The sequence below is a fragment of the Nansenia antarctica genome (genome assembly GCF_963989245.1).
Source record: "Nansenia antarctica genome assembly, chromosome: 8".
Classification (NCBI taxonomy): domain Eukaryota; kingdom Metazoa; phylum Chordata; class Actinopteri; order Argentiniformes; family Microstomatidae; genus Nansenia; species Nansenia antarctica.
In genome coordinates this window covers 25,518,694-25,539,576 of record NC_137678.1, presented here as the reverse complement: position 1 = coordinate 25,539,576, position 20,883 = coordinate 25,518,694, and the positions used below count along the sequence as shown (strand labels likewise).

General features: G+C 44.8%; 2 protein-coding genes across 2 annotated transcripts in view; both read right to left on the bottom strand.

The window, feature by feature from the left end:
- Positions 1-668: 668 nt before the first annotated feature.
- On the bottom strand, positions 669-9,317 carry LOC308164072 (ATPase family AAA domain-containing protein 2-like; the record flags this gene model as incomplete). The annotated part of the gene is made up of 21 exons (XM_080538230.1): positions 669-701; positions 1,064-1,201; positions 1,310-1,431; positions 1,891-2,037; positions 2,193-2,315; positions 2,422-2,581; positions 2,773-2,960; positions 3,088-3,223; positions 3,398-3,583; positions 3,692-3,878; positions 3,975-4,098; positions 4,191-4,508; positions 4,610-4,700; positions 4,784-4,943; positions 5,113-5,201; positions 5,390-5,564; positions 5,708-5,823; positions 5,922-6,030; positions 7,055-7,080; positions 7,389-7,451; positions 9,159-9,317. The coding sequence occupies 21 exons, from the start codon at positions 9,315-9,317 to the stop codon at positions 669-671; spliced, it is 2,850 nt and encodes a 949-aa protein (XP_080394356.1).
- Positions 9,318-13,041: 3,724 nt separating this feature from the next.
- Positions 13,042-20,883, bottom strand: part of LOC308164071 (ATPase family AAA domain-containing protein 2-like) — a gene marked incomplete at both ends in the record, with an annotated part of 32,869 nt that continues 25,027 nt past the window's right edge. The window contains 18 exons of the mRNA XM_080538229.1: positions 13,042-13,047; positions 13,588-13,724; positions 16,047-16,193; positions 16,349-16,471; positions 16,578-16,737; positions 16,929-17,116; positions 17,244-17,379; positions 17,554-17,739; positions 17,848-18,034; positions 18,131-18,254; positions 18,347-18,664; positions 18,766-18,856; positions 18,940-19,099; positions 19,269-19,357; positions 19,546-19,720; positions 19,864-19,979; positions 20,078-20,186; positions 20,459-20,583. Of these exons, the coding sequence (XP_080394355.1) occupies positions 13,042-13,047; positions 13,588-13,724; positions 16,047-16,193; positions 16,349-16,471; positions 16,578-16,737; positions 16,929-17,116; positions 17,244-17,379; positions 17,554-17,739; positions 17,848-18,034; positions 18,131-18,254; positions 18,347-18,664; positions 18,766-18,856; positions 18,940-19,099; positions 19,269-19,357; positions 19,546-19,720; positions 19,864-19,979; positions 20,078-20,186; positions 20,459-20,583 (2,577 nt within the window). The remainder of the gene's footprint in view (positions 13,048-13,587; positions 13,725-16,046; positions 16,194-16,348; positions 16,472-16,577; positions 16,738-16,928; positions 17,117-17,243; positions 17,380-17,553; positions 17,740-17,847; positions 18,035-18,130; positions 18,255-18,346; positions 18,665-18,765; positions 18,857-18,939; positions 19,100-19,268; positions 19,358-19,545; positions 19,721-19,863; positions 19,980-20,077; positions 20,187-20,458; positions 20,584-20,883) is intronic.

Below are 20,883 nucleotides of genomic sequence, written 5' to 3'. Positions count from 1 at the left end.
CAGAGGAGGGAGGATAGCTTATTTAGGATTTGTATATTTGAAGAATCATACCTAAATGATCGATACCCTCTATTGATATCCCCTCAATTCATACAAGTGATAAAGCTCCATGCCATGGTAAAGGAGTTGCCATACCAGACAACACAGTCTTATCCTATTAGAATCAACCCAAATGATGTACAACAGAGCTGAGGTCAGTGAACATTTTTCTAAGAATCATTACAAGTGTTGACAGGCAAGATCTGTGGACCTCCACAACCCCTTCTCTCTTCCAAGCCAAATTCTCGCTCTGACCTTGAGTTCATGTGCTGATGCATTACCGTCTAATCGACACAGAGGCACAGGAAGCCTTTTTGTCCTGAGATGTGGCCAAGTCACTATCAGGTGTTGCCGTTGTTGTCTTTACTGGTAATAACAGAGGGTATCGATCATTTAGGTATATTAAAAAATAGGATTTGTATATTTCTATGAAAATAGTTTTTATACATTTACACAACAGAGGAATCCATAACATTGATCCATAACACTAAATCCATAACATTCTATGCTGCGCCCCGGGCCGATGTAAAAGTTGGATGGGGGGCGCATTATAAATAAAATTAACATTAACATTAACATTAACATTGGAATCCATAACACGTTACATTATATTTGCTGTATAAAACTCCTTATGAAAAATCTTCGATTTCAGTTTCAATTTCCTGGGAAGAGAAGCGAAAAGCCAACATTACAAAATAGCATGAAGACAATGGGGAAAGATTTACTACATTTTCTGGTTTTGTAACGCAGAGAAACTAAATATAAAATGTAAATGTAGAAAGTGGCAAACCTCCAATAGTGCAGCCTTGTCATAATTTTTCCGGTGTCTATAGATGCTCTGACACAGCAATGCATAAAGCTTCTCAAGTTGACACACCTCACACCCTTCAGTCTTTGAGACCACTCTTTGCAGCAATTCCTAAAACAAGGGAAAAGAAGAAACATCATTTTCAATTAAATAACCATAAAGCACACCTGAGCCTGTGTGTGTCTGGCCTACCCTGCAGCAGACAGGTTGGCCCACCTTTAGTTTCCCATGATCCACCACCAGCGGTGGGGGTCTCTGGTCCACCTCCATGGCCGGCTGGCTGCCCTGCTCCTCCGCCGTAGGCTGGCTGCCCAGTTCCATCTCCTCCAGTTCCTCCACACCCGACTCTGGAGCCTGGCTTGGTTCATCACAATCCTCACTCTCAACACCTTTCCCATCGTGGTCTTCCTCCTCCTCCTCCTCCTCCTCCTCCTCCTCCTCTTCCCCTCCAGATTCTGCTACATTCGAGTTGTCTTTGGAGGCGTGCGGCGATGACCGTTTCCTTGCGAGCCCATTGGACCACCGGCTTTTGCGGTGATGAGCCCATTGGACCACCGGCTTTTGCTTCTTTTTCTTAGAGGACCCTGCAGGTAGACACATTAGTGTGAGTAAGGAGATCAGAAGGACCTCAGTTTTATGAGTATCATCTACTCATCACCAATACTGTATGGCTAAAGCAACAAACTAATGCTTAGCTGTTCCTATATGTATCGGCTTCTTACTGATGTTTTGCTCCAATACATACAATTTGTCCCGCTTAGTCTCATTACAAACCGAAAGTATTTTTAGCTGGTTTTCTTTCATTCTTTTTTTTTTTCCTCTGCATTTTTCAGCACTGCTCACAGAAGGTGTTTGAGCAGGTGAGCAGAAATGCTGGAGGTAGGGCTTTAGTCCACCTTTCACCAGCCGCTGTCTCAAATTCATCACAATATGATTTTCTTTAATCCTGCGGTAATATGTATATCGCTGGAAAATTTGGGGACAGTTTAACAGTGTCAAATTTGATACTGTCCAACCCTACTGTGCAGAACTGAAAAACTAACCTGTGTGGCGTGGTGTGCTTACAGCCGAGGGAGCAGAGGCTGTAGGCTCTTTGGAGGGGCGTTCATCATTGTTCTGTCCAGCCACTGCTTTTGGCTGCTTTGGCTGAACATGATAGTAGGATGGAGCAAACCTTGAAGTTGAACAACCTAAGAGAGAGGTCATAATCAATGGGGAATACTTGCTTTCACCCTTTGAAAAGGACAGAGCTGTAGAATAATTCAACAGATTAAACTGGTAAGTATCAACACCTTTTACTGTATAAATGAAAACCAAAAAAAACTAATATAGAAACACATTTCACCTCTTTTGCTGCGGGACTCTGTGATATCCTCACAAATCTTCTCAAAGTCTTCGTCAAGTTCATCTCTGATTATGGCATGGATGGTGTCCTTCAGTGCACAGGCACGACGACGAAGCTGTCGACCTGGGAACCACAGTAAACATGAGCTACACTAAATATCAGTATGATTATGAAGTATTCACATAATGAACATTCTCCACAGATATGTGAGATAAGTAAAATGCTACACCTGAAGGATCCTTGTCAGGGTTGTATTCCAAACAGTTCTGCCAGATGAGATCTACATCGTAGAGATACTCCTTCACCGTAACATACTTATGTAGATCAATCTTGGCAATGACAGTGGACAAGTCCATCGGCTGCTTTATAACTGCTTCATAATCAGACACCTAGACAGAGGAAAAACAGGAAAAAAACACGAGCAAAGGAATTTTACAAATTGACAATATTCAACCGACTGCACCCTTTGTTCTTGTGAACGTAATCTAACGTATGTACAATTTATATAGAGATGTTCTTCTGGATTCTGTTCTATTATTCTCGAGATAAAGTGAGTGCCAGTTCTCTGTTGTCCCCTCACCTCCTCTTTGTCGACCGGCTTGGTGAAGGCCTTGAAACGCTTGTCCTGGGCGAGGTGGTTGGTGACGTCGCGCAGGAAGCGACGGAGCTCCCTCAGGGTGTCCTCCTCCTGCTCCTCCAGCTGCTGCTGCTCCTTCTCCGTCAGCTGCCGGGGAGGAGGAGGGAGGGCCAGGGGCAGCACCTCCAGCACTGGAGCAGAAGGACACGGATGCCACAAGTCACAAACACCCACAGACACAGTCAGTTCACAGGCACAGACACAAACACACACTCGATTGAAGAGACAGATTTATCTTAAATGTATATCCCATCTTACCTGCTTTTTTCTTGGATAACGGAGCTTTGGCAGCTTGGTTGAGGACGAGGTCTTCAAAGAACTTCCTCCTCTCCTGTCGTGTCGGGACCTGGACATGATACACTTCCCCGTACTTCATACAGAACAGATCCTGGACCTTTAGGACACGAGACCATTTCAAATAATGAGTAACTTTGTCACTGTAACCTTGAAGTGAGACACGTGGTGACGCATGCGATAAGGTACAGATGCTGCCTGATGCCCTGCAGATCTGTACAGACTAGGTTAGGTCACATAACGAAGGGAACGGGGAGCGTTCAGGGTGGCGTACCTCCTGGTAGAGGCTGCTGTGGGGCACATTGCTGGTGGCCAGCAGCAGGATGGGGGAGAAGGAGGGGATGTCTCGGAGCAGGCTGAGGAAGGTGGCTTTCAGAGCGGAGCCCACGGTGTCCCACCACTGCTGGATGTGGGGGATGTACAGGATGCTGGGAGACGTCCTCTTGGCCTCACAGAAGATCTACAAGAACAACGTTTAGAACTGTACCTTCAGCGATTTGAAGTTTTAACACCCAGTTTCAACATACCTATAAGTATGTATGGAGATTATGATGTACTCCAATGTTACCTGTGCACAGGCCTCCTCGGGGGCGGTGGTACTGACACCAAACAGCACGGCCATGTCCAGGGTGTAAACAGTGAACTTCTCCAGAGCGTGGAGCATGGCAGGGGCCAAGTGCGTGCTCTGCCCGGAGCCTGGACGCCCTGCTAGCAGCAGCCTGGGGCGGTAGGAGGTGGGGTGGCTCACTACACTCCTGTCAGGCAGGAGAAAAGGAGAAAGATAGAACAGCCATACCATACTGTACAGGACCTTGGGTTTCTGCTTTAAAAATGGACAGCGGGTTACACACCTGTTGAAGTGTAAGAAGCCATTAGCAGCCTTGGCCTGCTTGTGATGGAGTCCGTTGGCACAAACAGACGAGTCCTCTTCTTCACTGTACAGAAGATCATCTTCCATATCATTACCAGGAACATCTAAGAAACACATGAGGTAAAAGATGTGTCTTATGATACGGCCATGACATTCAAAAACGATACGAAATGGTTTCTCGGCTCCGTTGACCCACCGTTGTCCTTCTTCTTCTTCTTGAGTCCCACCTCAGCGTGGGGGAAGAGCTTGCTCAGGGTGTCCAGCACGCTCTGCAGAGGGGCGCAGAGCAGGGGCTGAACGACGGGCGACAGGGCCTTGGCCGGGGAGGACACGGCCCTCTGGGAGGCCGGCACGGTCTTCCTCATGGCGGCCAGGAAGTCCCTGCTGCCGATGGTGATGGAGGCCACGTCCAGCACCAGCTTCTGGGAGGTGGAGTAGATCTGGGGGTAGCGCCGCCGCAGGGCACACAGAGCTGCCTCGGCACACACCGCCTTGATGTCAGCGCCGCAGTAACCTAGGAAATGGAGCATGACTTTAATTCTGGGGAAACAATTTGAACATATGTATTTGAAGATCCAAATGTGTCTTTTTTTGGTTTGTTAAAGCTATACATACCAACACACTTATCTGCCAGTTCTTCCAGGAAGGTGTCAGATGGCTTGGGATTCCATTCTCTCGTGTGTATAATTAGAATGTCTTTCCGAGCCTACAGTGAACAAAGAAGTTCATGTAAAAAATTTATTTTTTATTTTTTTATGCCATTATACAGCAGAGTGTCTCGTCTCTTACCTCTCTGTCAGGGAGACCGAACAGGAACTCCCTGTCAAAACGCCCAGGTCGTCTCAGCGCTGGATCAATGGAGTCCAGGCGGTTTGTGGCCCCGATCACCACAACCTCCCCACGGCTGTCCAGACCATCCATCAGGGCAAGCAGAGTGGATACTATGGAGCTGTTAAAAGATTAGAACAAATACAGAAAAACTAATCACAGCAAATGACAACAGTAAAACCCATCATGTAAATTTGCGCCTTGTTAGTCTTACTAGTACATGTAGTAAATTTAAGTTGAATGAAAAGACCACTCCATAATTTATAATGGTCAAAGTCCTTCTGGCTTACCTGTGTATTTGGTCCTGTCTGCTTGATCGAACTGGAGCCAAACCATCAATTTCATCAAAGAAAAGAATCGATGGCCGCATCTGATATGCCTAAAAGATTTCACATGACGAGAATGATATTTAGTATTCCTGCATTCACTTTATTTTTTTAACACACATTTAGAAAGAGAAAAAAAAGAGTACTACAGCGTACTACTGTACAGTCCAACTCCACCACCACCTCTAGTCATGTGTCATGTGTTACCACCTCTAGTCATGTGTAAGTTGTTACTGGTTACCTGGTCAAACAGCAGGCGCAGCTGGCGCTCAGACTCGCCCACCCACTCGCTCAGGCAGTCTGCTCCCTTCCTCATGAAGAAGGACACCTTCCTCTCACCCTGACCCCACTCGTTGGCCAACGCCCGGGCCACCAGAGTCTTCCCAGTGCCAGGGGGGCCATAGAACAGACAGCCCCTGCGAACACACACAGGACGGGTTAGGAAACATCAACAGATGGATCAGTCTTTAGTCTTTTCCTAATTTCCTACCCGGATCTTGATTATGAAACTTTAAAAAATAGAATCCAAAATGACATCACATCCTATTCCTTCCGTTACCTTGGGGGTTGGATCTTGAACCTCTCAAAAACCTCAGGGTAGAGCAGGGGGAAGACTACCATCTCTTTCAGGGCAGAAATGTGTCTGGTCAGTCCACCAATGCTGTCAAAACGCACCTAGAAAACACAACATTGTTTATGTTGGTACATTGCTTACACAACCCCATCTCCCATGGCTCGATAAAGGTGTTCTCCCTCAATGTTGGTTGACTTACTGATTGGTCAATCTGCATGGGATCAACATCTGCTAGACTTGCTCCGATCTTCATTCTGTCCTTCTGGATTCCCAACAAATCCTCTTTGAGTAGATTCATGGGAAGGCATCTGTGTGTAATCCCAGAGCAAACACACAATATAGTGAAACCTCTCTGAATTTGACTGACTTTATTGTCCCCATAGGGAGATTTTTTGATGAACAGTAGGCTGTTCAATAGTTCAATGTATAGTCAATATGACCTATAACCAATGATGCACTCAGAGGGAAATAATGATGAAATTGTAGACTACTCCCCTTACTGACTCATTCAGTTCATTTTGCATGTGTTTCCAGAATGCCCATCAGTAAAAACATTATAATTATTCACAATGACAATTACATCAGAAGTCTATGGGAGAAATGGGTGGCGCCGTAGAAGACTGACCTGCTGCCCCTCCTTGTGTAAGGGCTCCTTGGGGCAGTAGAGCTAAAGCTATACCTCCGTCTGGATGGAGAGGAGTGCGTTTTGAAAAATGTGCGTTGCTTCCTTGGCTCTGTGGATATAGTAAGGGAAATTAAAATGGTAAACAACAAAAGGGGATCTTCATTTGTACCGCTGGGTAGAGTACACTGACATTTGCCAAAAACCAAATCAATTAATCAATCAATCAAAAATGTAATCTGAAGTCAAGTCTAAATAGAGCAAAATGAACAAACCATCTTGAGGTGCCTGGTAGCGAACAGCTGCTTTTCTCTGCCTGAGGTCATAGCATTTCTGGTTGTCTTCCTCTTCGTCTTCACCCTCTTCATCATCACCATCATCATCATCTTCATGATCACCATCACCATCTTCTTCATCAGCCTCATTGTTTTCCTCCCTTTCTTCTATGTCATCCTCCTCCTCACTAAAGTCTGTCAAAACAGTGTCAGCTCGAAGCAAAACAATCAAATGTTGAAGTTGCAGCAACTGGAGAAACTAAACAGATCTAACCTTCATTCTCCTTCTCTTGAACGTCTTCACTTTCTTCATCTGTTCTTCTCCTCTTAGCCGCTCCATACATTCCAACAGGCTACAATAAAGGAATCAGAACAGAACAGATCAGAACAAAAACTAAATCAGGCTAATTGGGAACAAAATGGCTGGTTACAAACCTATGAACCACTGCAGCAGAGGAGGCCTGTGTACAGGTAACACTGGAGTACATCATCTCCACACACATGAGTATGTTGAAACTGGGTGTTCAACTAAAAGCTCATTTCTGTATTGGCACTCACAAAAGGCTAATTATAAATCTCTTCTTGAGTGTCCCTCCTCTTAGACAACAAGGTACAGTTCTTAGTACAGTTCCTAGTACAGTTCTTAGTACAGTTCTAAACCTTACCTCTTCTTGAGTGTCCATCCTCTTAGACAACAAGGTACAGTTCCTAGTACAGTAGTTCTTAGTACAGTTCCTAGTACAGTTCCTAGTACAGTTCTAAACCTTACCTCTTCTTGAGTGTCCCGGCGGCGCATTTTCTGCAACCATCTCCCTGCAATCTTGGAGATTTTCTGTGGGGAGAAGTCAGGTTGAAACGTTAACATGACAACCTGGATTGCAGCAGGACGCCATGTTTGCACATAATTGATTGACTAGTATCAAGTAGATATCACAGCTCACCTTCGAGGGTCAAGTCATCCCCTTCTCCTCCTCAGTCTCAAATCTGGGGGTTAGGTTTGACCCTCACCTGACCTTCAGTGACCATATAAAACACCTGTGCAAAACCTCCTTCTATCATCTCAGAAATATTTCCAAACTCCGTCCCACTCTAACCCTGTCAGATGCAGAGAACTTGTCCATGCCTTTGACTACTGCAATCCGCTCTTCATCAGGATTCCTGGCAAAAGCATACAGAAGCTGCCATACATCCAGAACAGCGCTGCCAGGATCCTGATGAGAGTCCACAAATACAAGCACATAACCCCCGTTCTACACTCACTACACTGGCTCCCTGTCTCATTCAGGGTTGACTACAAAGTCCTTCTTCTCACCCACAAATGCATCAACGGACACGCACCTCCCTATCTACAAGAACTCATCACTCCACAAACCTCCACCCGAGTCTTCTGTTCGGCTGCGCCGTGCCTGTGGAACAGCCTTCCTAGCCAGCTAAGGGCAGTACAGAGCCTGTGCAACAGCCTTCCTAGCCAGCTAAGGGCAGTACAGAGCCTGTGGAACAGCCTTCCTAGCCAGCTAAGGGCAGTACAGAGCCTGTGGAACAGCCTTCCTAGCCAGCTAAGGGCAGTACAGAGCCTGTGGAACAGCCTTCCTAGCCAGCTAAGGGCAGTACAGAGCCTGTGGAACAGCCTTCCTAGCCAGCTAAGGGCAGTACAGAGCCTGTGCAACAGCCTTCCTAGCCAGCTAAGGGCAGTACAGAGCCTGTGGAACAGCCTTCCTAGCCAGCTAAGGGCAGTACAGAGCCTGTGGAACAGCCTTCCTAGCCAGCTAAGGGCAGTACAGAGCCTGTGCAACAGCCTTCCTAGCCAGCTAAGGGCAGTACAGAGCCTGTGGAACAGCCTTCCTAGCCAGCTAAGGGCAGTACAGAGCCTGTGCAACAGCCTTCCTAGCCAGCTAAGGGCAGTACAGAGCCTGTGGAACAGCCTTCCTAGCCAGCTAAGGGCAGTACAGAGCCTGTGGAACAGCCTTCCTAGCCAGCTAAGGGCAGTACAGAGCCTGTGCAACAGCCTTCCTAGCCAGCTAAGGGCAGTACAGAGCCTGTGGAACAGCCTTCCTAGCCAGCTAAGGGCAGTACAGAGCCTGTGGAACAGCCTTCCTAGCCAGCTAAGGGCAGTACAGAGCCTGGACTCTTTTAAGACAGGCCTTTGACTGTTGAACTGTGTTCATTCTTGTGATTTATTTTGTGTTTTTTTACTATGTTTTTAACTTATTATGTTTTTGTTTTGTTTTACTCTGTAGCACTCTGAGATTCTTTTGAATGAAAAGTGCAATACAAATAAAATGCATTATTATTATTTATAGTTAATAACACTTTAGTTAGCTAGCTAAACTAGCAAAGTAGCCTGTTGTGTACCCAGGCTTGAGACAGGGTTTTATATTGTAGTAATATTAATGTAACTTAATTTACATTAAATGTACAGAAGATTCCTTGTTTGTAGCCCCTCTAAGTTGTAATGAGATCTGCCCCAATTACTGCACCCTGACAATATTTTAGTTTAGAATAAGGTTGGTAATTTGTTCTTCCCAATGGTTGCAGGTACCTTGGCGGGGGTCTCGGCGGGGGTCTTGGCGGGGGTCTTGGCGGGGGTCGGGCAGACCTCGGTGATGAGCTCGTCGAACAGGCCGGCCAGGGTGGCGCATGAATCCCTGTTCATCTTCTTCCACCTTCCTCCCCCTAAACCTCTGCCTCGGCCGGTCATGGTGCTAAAGAAGCATTTTAAAAGGCGACAGCGATGTTTGTAAGGAGCCAATTAACACTGTCGCTTCATTCATTATTACACTTGACATGATCTCACTGAGGGCTAACGACCAACGTCACTCTCTAGGCTAGCGAGCTAATAGTTAGCAGCCAGCAGCCAGGCATGATATTACTACTTCATTTAGTTTATGTTCGTTTTTAAGTTTTACAATCCATTATGTGTAAGACTCACCTTCGAATGTAAATGTCTCTGTAAAGTATAAACGAACGAAAAACGTACCTCGATTGGTGTTGTTTTGGGCGAAAGTGTGAATGTCTCTAGGTCGTGTAATGGCTTTAGCTCTGAGGAGAAACCGCTCGAGCGACCACCTCTCGCCCTCTCCAGCCGTCCAATCAGATGTCCGCGGTCGGCTCTGATCATCCAATCAAGTGCAGTTAATCAAATTCAAATCAAACCAAATTTTATTTGTATAGCGCATTTCTTACAAGATGCAACTCAATTGCCTTTATTAAATGACTTAATTTAAATAATTTAATTATGATTCTTTAATGATTGGAGCACTTTGAGCTGCAATGTTTGCAGGAAAAGCGCTATACAAATAAACAAGTTATTCTTATTCTTATCACTGTCCTCCCGGCGCACCACTGGTGGAACGCGCTGCCCAGGACTGCAGAGTCTCTACCTATGTTCCGATTGAAGATCCATCTTCCTAGATGTTTGTTTGTTTTATTGTGTTTTTAACAGTTTAACGCTGTGTGAGCCTGTATTCATACCTGTGTGGTAACGAGATTATGTTTTCAGCAAGACTACTGTTCATTATTCTGCTGGCTACAGGAAGACGTACCGGACTCGCTTGTCGACCTTGAGGGCTTCTCTCTTGTCGCTCCGATCGGAACTCAAACTCCGGGATGCGTCTAGGAGGAGGAGGCACCTACGTCTTCATCAACCAGAAGTGGTGCTCCCAATTCACTACGAGAGTCTGTCTGCAACCCTGACATTGAGCTGGTATGTTTAAGCCTCAGGCCCTTTGATCTTCCTCGAGAGTTCGGGAATATTGTACTATGTACAGTTTACAGACTCTTGTCCATATAGGAAAGAGAGGGTTACACGCACACACACACACACGCACACGCACACACACACACACACACACACACACACACACACACACACACACACACACACACACACATGCTGTCTCACGCATGCACAATCACAGCAAACAAGCACAACATTGCACAACAATAGCAAACTACACACATTAATCACACACACACACACACATACACAATAATATTCTTGCTCCAATAAACATTGACTTAATTTGAAGGTTGTTCAACTGGGACAAGCAATGGTGCAGTAGTAACTGTATGGACATGGTTAGACAAATGTATAACATGTGGTACTTTCTACTAGACAGTACTGGGCAGAGGGAAGTTGCCATGTCCTTTTATTTGTCTGCATATCCAATTAATTTATGAATTTCAGAAACATATTGTGTATCGAGCCATGGTATATGTGTCTATGGTATCTACATAGGCAAATATATAAGCTACGCCATCAAGATAACGGTACCAACTTTATAACGACACTCTGCATACAGCAGGTCATTATTATTATTATTATTATTATTATTATTATTATTATTATTATGTTTGCAAGAAAAGTGCTATACAAATAAACGTTATTATTGTTGTTATTAATATTATTATTATTATTATGCACCAACAGAGCGCGCAGAAAATCACGGCCGCTCCATGGAAACAGGTGATGAAATAGGGCATTATGACGGATATTGACAATGACGTTTATAAATGTTTTATCGTTAAACATTTCACAGCATTTTGCAAGTGCGACAAATCCACTTAACTATGGTGCTGCATAGACGGTCAATTAAAGGAAAACAAGTGAGATTTGAAACGGCGATAGCCGGTCAAAACTTTGACGCACCACTAACAGGGTCTTCCGGTAATTTAATGAATTGCAAGTGCGGTATATTATGACTATGAAGTCCATACACATGTTATTGATACCGGAGGACGAAGATGAAGTCGGAGAAATCACAGCAGGACTCATCTTTCGGTATGAGCAGGTGCAACAGATCATTTGACCACTCAATTTAACATGCCTCCATACTTATCATGTCAACTGTTGCGCTAATGCTGATTGATCGTATTCAGTAGGCCTAGTATAGCGGATGTATTGTATTTTCCTCACTGAGAGAATCTCGGTCAACAATTTGTAACAATTGTACACATTTTATTTAGTATTCTCAGTATGGGAAAACAGGAATTCACTTTTAATGTGTTACATTTCCAGTTCAAACCCTTATCGACTTTGACACAAACCCTAATCAATCCCGCCTATAGATTTACTGCAATAGTAAACAAAAGTGTTAACAAGAAGTGGCCTAGAGTATAAACCCTACATTGGTTCCCACTAACTGGTCACATTTAGAATTTACAGTACTTGATGATGATTATTTCACTTGGCTGTGACTTGAATTAGACCGGCATACCTTATTCAGTACCGACCTCTAATAGCTGTTTTAATGTTATTATTAGGCTATATTATTATTATTTTAATTAAATCGTGGGGTATGATTCCTTAATGACCTGCATCAGAATGGCTTATGCGGTGCATTTTTACCATATATTTCTAGGTGGAGGATCAGAGGTTAAGAGTAGGAACATGGTGTTACCATGTGGTGTTACCACAGCTGCTCAAACCTTTCAGAACATGTGTATAGATGGCAGAATAGTTTGTTTGATACAGAAGGTAAAGATAAGCCTACCCATGAATGTACTTAGCGCTGTCAATTGTTAAATAGGCTATTGCAATATTTATTACAATTATTTTTTAATAATGATAATCAACAAAATGGAAACATTTTCAGATTACAGACATCTGCCGATATTCACTTCTTTAAAAAAAAAAAAATGAAACTGATATTTCACTGTTCTGTGCCTGAGGTTGAAGAATTCTTGAATAGCCTAATTAACAACAAATGTAATCAAACCTGTTGAGATGAAATGTGAATTGTGGTCTTTACAACCAGAATGCAACTCTGACTAATTATGGGCTCTTCCCATGCTGAGCCTGAGACAAGGAAAAGCAATGTGTGAAGAGCCAATAATGAATGTCTTGGAAGACTTGAATTCTGTGTTGTCTGTAAATGGGAAGTCTATGGAGATTATGATGATGTTATGACATCGGTCAACAATTTGACTTTTATTACGTTCAATTCAACAATTCTGTGGGACATGTGTTGGTTTACAAGCTACGGAGCAAAGCTACAAAGTCAGAGGGTCGTGGGTTGTTTGAATTCCTCTGAAATCCTGCAAATCACTATTTATAGAGAGAACATATCAGCTGATCATGTGATCATCAGGTTTTTCGCCCTTGCTTGCTTGCTATGTGCCAGTGGTCCTCGGGCATCTCCTCTGGGGGCCCCCAGCCGCCTCGGGTGCTTGGTCTGTTCCGCCGCTGGGGCACCTGCTTGGCTAGCCTGGTGTGGGGCTATTATGGTCTGTGCTTGGTTGGGCCGGGTGTGCTGGTGGTAGGGCGGGTCGGGTGTGTGGGGCGGCTGGTTTGGGTGGCGCTGTGTGTGCTGGTAGGCAAACTGGTAGTAGTCGCTCTATGAGTAGAGGGCTGCAAGGGAATTTTCCTGGCTGCACAGTGTACCGTTTTTTTACCTTTCTGTCATCATGTGAAGCGCATTGAGTCACATCTTGTGAGAAATGCGCGATACACCATTTAGTCATGAGGACATGAGGACATGAGACACTTGAGCATTGAAAATAAAATTAACATTAACATTAACATTAACATTGGAATCCATAACACGTTACATTATATTTGCTGTATAAAACTCCTTATGAAAAATCTTCGATTTCAGTTTCAATTTCCTGGGAAGAGAAGCGAAAAGCCAACATTACAAAATAGCATGAAGACAATGAGGAAAGATTTACTACATTTTCTGGTTTTGTAACGCAGAGAAACTAAATATAAAATGTAAATGTAGAAAGTGGCAAACCTCCAATAGTGCAGCCTTGTCATAATTTTTCCGGTGTCTATAGATGCTCTGACACAGCAATGCATAAAGCTTCTCAAGTTGACACACCTCACACCCTTCAGTCTTTGAGACCACTCTTTGCAGCAATTCCTAAAACAAGGGAAAAGAAGAAACATCATTTTCAATTAAATAACCATAAAGCACACCTGAGCCTGTGTGTGTCTGGCCTACCCTGCAGCAGACAGGTTGGCCCACCTTTAGTTTCCCATGATCCACCACCAGCGGTGGGGGTCTCTGGTCCACAATCTCCATGGCTTTGTCAACATGAGTTATCTGTTGCTGTAGAACCTGGTTCTTCAGGCCGCCGCGGGTACTGCGCCTTATTCCCTTCTCTAACAGAGAGAAGACACATGAGACCAAGGAGTGCGTACATAACATATGATACAGAAAGCACATAACGCTCCTCCGCCGTAGGCTGGCTGCCCAGTTCCATCTCCTCCAGTTCCTCCACACCCGACTCTGGAGCCTGGCTTGGTTCATCACAATCCTCACTCTCAACACCTTTCCCATCGTGGTCTTCCTCCTCCTCCTCCTCCTCCTCCTCCTCCTCCTCTTCCCCTCCAGATTCTGCTACATTCGAGTTGTCTTTGGAGGCGAGCCCATTGGACCACCGGCTTTTGCGGTGATGAGCCCATTGGACCACCGGCTTTTGCTTCTTTTTCTTAGAGGACCCTGCAGGTAGACACATTAGTGTGAGTAAGGAGATCAGAAGGACCTCAGTTTTATGAGTATCATCTACCGTATTTTCCGCCCTATAAGGCGCACTTAAAAGTCCCAAAAAAAAAAAAAAAACGACAGTGCGCCTTATAACCCGGTGCGCCTTATATATGGATCAAAATGTAAAAATTACATGACCAATATTTTTTTTTTAATAATAATAAAATGTTTCAGTACGACTGGTAAACTACAAAGCCGCACCGCTTGCAGCATTACGGTAATCAGTAAACGACGGCCGCCATCTTGGAATCTCCGCGAATGCTATTGTTATGCTATCATGTGCTCTGAATGGATGCTGTACTCACCCAACTGTTCAATTCGGACACTCACACCGCTTGCAGCATTACGGTAATCAGTAAACACCGGTGTTGTGCTTACTCACAGTCCCACACCACAAGACCCCAAGTAAAGAAGACTAAACAGAGTTTCCGAGGGAACAAAGTGAGATTCTTGGTGCTTTCAACTTGAAGTTTTAAAGTACCCACTCGATATAATAAACAACAGTTTAACGATCACTAAACACTTATCATTTGTGTATTGGATTCATTATTCTCGTTTGCCGGAGGCTACCGGTAAGGGAGGGTTGATTTGTAAACATACTTTCGTTTTAGCTCGTGTTCAAAAGCAAGAACTGTGTGTTCATCTAGTTATGTGTAGTTATGTGTTTTTAGCATGTCGATGTTCTCCCAGTATGTTGTCATGTTATTAAAATACAGTTTAGACCTTCGTAGCGATGTGTTTTGTTAGCTGTTAGCCGCTAGCAGCGTTTGTTGTGGTTTGGTCAGATTCACTTTTCTCCCATTCAGTGTTTGAGATGAACCAACATTCAAATACGCCTGTCGTGTTCAATCTTTCTCTGATTTGAATGTATGACACATCATTTGAAAGCTTACAATCTGTAGTTTAAGCATGTGTAAAAACTGAAAAAGTACGTTGCACATTTCACCAGGAGCTGTCACATATTGGTTGTTGGTTATAATTGTATAGCCTATTGGTTGTTTTCTGGTGTTGTTTTGCTCTGTTTGTAGTCTACTTGATGTATTTTTATCAGCTGTTAAATCACCACAGCGGTTAATCCACTAATAGAGATAATAGCAGATTGAAAATGCTTGTAGCTAACTACTCTATATCTCGTGGTTGCAGCTATTGCGAATTGCTATTCACGCGAGTCAGCTGTGAATCACCGCAGGTCCTTGACGCTTGTTGCAAAAATGGATGACGAACGGCTGATACTTGAGGTGGAAAAATATATATTTTTGACAGTGGAGCAGGTAGAACGTTGATGGTGACAACGCTCAGGTGGAGCTTGGACAACGGGAAGTTGACACAACACCGATGGAGAGGTGACGCAACGCAGTAGGTGGAGCTTGGGCGTAACGCAACCCCAGTCAAACGTTTGACTGCAGTATCTATTCTATGCGCCTTATAAGCCGGTGCGCCTTATAAGCCGGTGCGCCTTGTATATGAAAACATTTCTAAAATAGGCCATTCATTGAAGGTGCGCCTTATACTCCGGTGCGCCTTATAGGGCGGAAAATACGGTACTCATCACCAATACTGTATGGCTAAAGCAACAAACTAATGCTTAGCTGTTCCTATATGTATCGGCTTCTTACTGATGTTTTGCTCCAATACATACAATTTGTCCCGCTTAGTCTCATTACAAACCGAAAGTATTTTTAGCTGGTTTTCTTTCATTCTTTTTTTTTTTCCTCTGCATTTTTCAGCACTGCTCACAGAAGGTGTTTGAGCAGGTGAGCAGAAATGCTGGAGGTAGGGCTTTAGTCCACCTTTCACCAGCCGCTGTCTCAAATTCATCACAATATGATTTTCTTTAATCCTGCGGTAATATGTATATCGCTGGAAAATTTGGGGACAGTTTAACAGTGTCAAATTTGATACTGTCCAACCCTACTGTGCAGAACTGAAAAACTAACCTGTGTGGCGTGGTGTGCTTACAGCCGAGGGAGCAGAGGCTGTAGGCTCTTTGGAGGGGCGTTCATCATTGTTCTGTCCAGCCACTGCTTTTGGCTGCTTTGGCTGAACATGATAGTAGGATGGAGCAAACCTTGAAGTTGAACAACCTAAGAGAGAGGTCATAATCAATGGGGAATACTTGCTTTCACCCTTTGAAAAGGACAGAGCTGTAGAATAATTCAACAGATTAAACTGGTAAGTATCAACACCTTTTACTGTATAAATGAAAACCAAAAAAAACTAATATAGAAACACATTTCACCTCTTTTGCTGCGGGACTCTGTGATATCCTCACAAATCTTCTCAAAGTCTTCGTCAAGTTCATCTCTGATTATGGCATGGATGGTGTCCTTCAGTGCACAGGCACGACGACGAAGCTGTCGACCTGGGAACCACAGTAAACATGAGCTACACTAAATATCAGTATGATTATGAAGTATTCACATAATGAACATTCTCCACAGATATGTGAGATAAGTAAAATGCTACACCTGAAGGATCCTTGTCAGGGTTGTATTCCAAACAGTTCTGCCAGATGAGATCTACATCGTAGAGATACTCCTTCACCGTAACATACTTATGTAGATCAATCTTGGCGATGACAGTGGACAAGTCCATCGGCTGCTTTATAACTGCTTCATAATCAGACACCTAGACAGAGGAAAAACAGGAAAAAAACACGAGCAAAGGAATTTTACAAATTGACAATATTCAACCGACTGCACCCTTTGTTCTTGTGAACGTAATCTAACGTATGTACAATTTATATAGAGATGTTCTTCTGGATTCTGTTCTATTATTCTAGAGATAAAGTGAGTGCCAGTTCTCTGTTGTCCCCTCACCTCCTCTTTGTCGACCGGCTTGGTGAAGGCCTTGAAACGCTTGTCCTGGGCGAGGTGGTTGGTGACGTCGCGCAGGAAGCGACGGAGCTCCCTCAGGGTGTCCTCCTCCTGCTCCTCCAGCTGCTGCTGCTCCTTCTCCGTCAGCTGCCGGGGAGGAGGAGGGAGGGCCAGGGGCAGCACCTCCAGCACTGGAGCAGAAGGACACGGATGCCACAAGTCACAAACACCCACAGACACAGTCAGTTCACAGGCACAGACACAAACACACACTCGATTGAAGAGACAGATTTATCTTAAATGTATATCCCATCTTACCTGCTTTTTTCTTGGATAACGGAGCTTTGGCAGCTTGGTTGAGGACGAGGTCTTCAAAGAACTTCCTCCTCTCCTGTTGTGTCGGGACCTGGACATGATACACTTCCCCGTACTTCATACAGAACAGATCCTGGACCTTTAGGACACGAGACCATTTCAAATAATGAGTAACTTTGTCACTGTAACCTTGAAGTGAGACACGTGGTGACGCATGCGATAAGGTACAGATGCTGCCTGATGCCCTGCAGATCTGTACAGACTAGGTTAGGTCACATAACGAAGGGAACGGGGAGCGTTCAGGGTGGCGTACCTCCTGGTAGAGGCTGCTGTGGGGCACATTGCTGGTGGCCAGCAGCAGGATGGGGGAGAAGGAGGGGATGTCTCGGAGCAGGCTGAGGAAGGTGGCTTTCAGAGCGGAGCCCACGGTGTCCCACCACTGCTGGATGTGGGGGATGTACAGGATGCTGGGAGACGTCCTCTTGGCCTCACAGAAGATCTACAAGAACAACGTTTAGAACTGTACCTTCAGCGATTTGAAGTTTTAACACCCAGTTTCAACATACCTATAAGTATGTATGGAGATTATGATGTACTCCAATGTTACCTGTGCACAGGCCTCCTCGGGGGCGGTGGTACTGACACCAAACAGCACGGCCATGTCCAGGGTGTAAACAGTGAACTTCTCCAGAGCGTGGAGCATGGCAGGGGCCAAGTGCGTGCTCTGCCCGGAGCCTGGACGCCCTGCTAGCAGCAGCCTGGGGCGGTAGGAGGTGGGGTGGCTCACTACACTCCTGTCAGGCAGGAGAAAAGGAGAAAGATATAACAGCCATACCATACTGTACAGGACCTTGGGTTTCTGGTTTCAAAATGGACAGCGGGTTACACACCTGTTGAAGTGTAAGAAGCCATTAGCAGCCTTGGCCTGCTTGTGATGGAGTCCGTTGGCACAAACAGACGAGTCCTCTTCTTCACTGTACAGAAGATCATCTTCCATATCATTACCAGGAACATCTAAGAAACACATGAGGTAAAAGATGTGTCTTATGATACGGCCATGACATTCAAAAACGATACGAAATGGTTTCTCGGCTCCGTTGACCCACCGTTGTCCTTCTTCTTCTTCTTGAGTCCCACCTCAGCGTGGGGGAAGAGCTTGCTCAGGGTGTCCAGCACGCTCTGCAGAGGGGCGCAGAGCAGGGGCTGAACGACGGGCGACAGGGCCTTGGCCGGGGAGGACACGGCCCTCTGGGAGGCCGGCACGGTCTTCCTCATGGCGGCCAGGAAGTCCCTGCTGCCGATGGTGATGGAGGCCACGTCCAGCACCAGCTTCTGGGAGGTGGAGTAGATCTGGGGGTAGCGCCGCCGCAGGGCACACAGAGCTGCCTCGGCACACACCGCCTTGATGTCAGCGCCGCAGTAACCTAGGAAATGGAGCATGACTTTAATTCTGGGGAAACAATTTGAACATATGTATTTGAAGATCCAAATGTGTCTTTTTTTGGTTTGTTAAAGCTATACATACCAACACACTTATCTGCCAGTTCTTCCAGGAAGGTGTCAGATGGCTTGGGATTCCATTCTCTCGTGTGTATAATTAGAATGTCTTTCCGAGCCTACAGTGAACAAAGAAGTTCATGTAAAAAATTTATTTTTTATTTTTTTATGCCATTATACAGCAGAGTGTCTCGTCTCTTACCTCTCTGTCAGGGAGACCGAACAGGAACTCCCTGTCAAAACGCCCAGGTCGTCTCAGCGCTGGATCAATGGAGTCCAGGCGGTTTGTGGCCCCGATCACCACAACCTCCCCACGGCTGTCCAGACCATCCATCAGGGCAAGCAGAGTGGATACTATGGAGCTGTTAAAAGATTAGAACAAATACAGAAAAACTAATCACAGCAAATGACAACAGTAAAACCCATCATGTAAATTTGCGCCTTGTTAGTCTTACTAGTACATGTAGTAAATTTAAGTTGAATGAAAAGACCACTCCATAATTTATAATGGTCAAAGTCCTTCTGGCTTACCTGTGTATTTGGTCCTGTCTGCTTGATCGAACTGGAGCCAAACCATCAATTTCATCAAAGAAAAGAATCGATGGCCGCATCTGATATGCCTAAAAGATTTCACATGACGAGAATGATATTTAGTATTCCTGCATTCACTTTATTTTTTTAACACACATTTAGAAAGAGAAAAAAAAGAGTACTACAGCGTACTACTGTACAGTCCAACTCCACCACCACCTCTAGTCATGTGTCATGTGTTACCACCTCTAGTCATGTGTAAGTTGTTACTGGTTACCTGGTCAAACAGCAGGCGCAGCTGGCGCTCAGACTCGCCCACCCACTCGCTCAGGCAGTCTGCTCCCTTCCTCATGAAGAAGGACACCTTCCTCTCACCCTGACCACACTCGTTGGCCAACGCCCGGGCCACCAGAGTCTTCCCAGTGCCAGGGGGGCCATAGAACAGACAGCCCCTGCGAACACACACAGGACGGGTTAGGAAACATCAACAGATGGATCAGTCTTTAGTCTTTTCCTAATTTCCTACCCGGATCTTGATTATGAAACTTTAAAAAATAGAATCCAAAATGACATCACATCCTATTCCTTCCGTTACCTTGGGGGTTGGATCTTGAACCTCTCAAAAACCTCAGGGTAGAGCAGGGGGAAGACTACCATCTCTTTCAGGGCAGAAATGTGTCTGGTCAGTCCACCAATGCTGTCAAAACGCACCTAGAAAACACAACATTGTTTATGTTGGTACATTGCTTACACAACCCCATCTCCCATGGCTCGATAAAGGTGTTCTCCCTCAATGTTGGTTGACTTACTGATTGGTCAATCTGCATGGGATCAACATCTGCTAGACTTGCTCCGATCTTCATTCTGTCCTTCTGGATTCCCAACAAATCCTCTTTGAGTAGATTCATGGGAAGGCATCTGTGTGTAATCCCAGAGCAAACACACAATATAGTGAAACCTCTCTGAATTTGACTGACTTTATTGTCCCCATAGGGAGATTTTTTGATGAACAGTAGGCTGTTCAATAGTTCAATGTATAGTCAATATGACCTATAACCAATGATGCACTCAGAGGGAAATAATGATGAAATTGTAGACTACTCCCCTTACTGACTCATTCAGTTCATTTTGCATGTGTTTCCAGAATGCCCATCAGTAAAAACATTATAATTATTCACAATGACAATTACCTGTTAATTGGCATGTTCCGGCTCTTACTTCTCCGCCTTTGAAACTTCTCGTCATCAGAAGATGATGAAGAGGAGGAGGAGGTGGAGTCGCTGCTGTGGATGGCATGTCTCCTTCTGCAGGACATCACATCAGTAAGAGGAGCATGGCAGCCAAACATCAACCAGTCACATACAGATTTCAAACAAGCATCACAATCACTAAAAACTACAGCCAACAAATAAACACTTTTAGAACTATGTACTAATTAATTAAAGCAAAAACCTTATCCATGCAGCCGAACAACCAAGGTGCCACCAATTACAGTACCCACAAGGACCTGACAAAACCACACACCTACAACCGACAATGAATCTTACCTATCAGACCCACTCCTGCGGACGCATCGGTGAACAAGAAGCATGAATAGGGAGAATATTGGAATGCA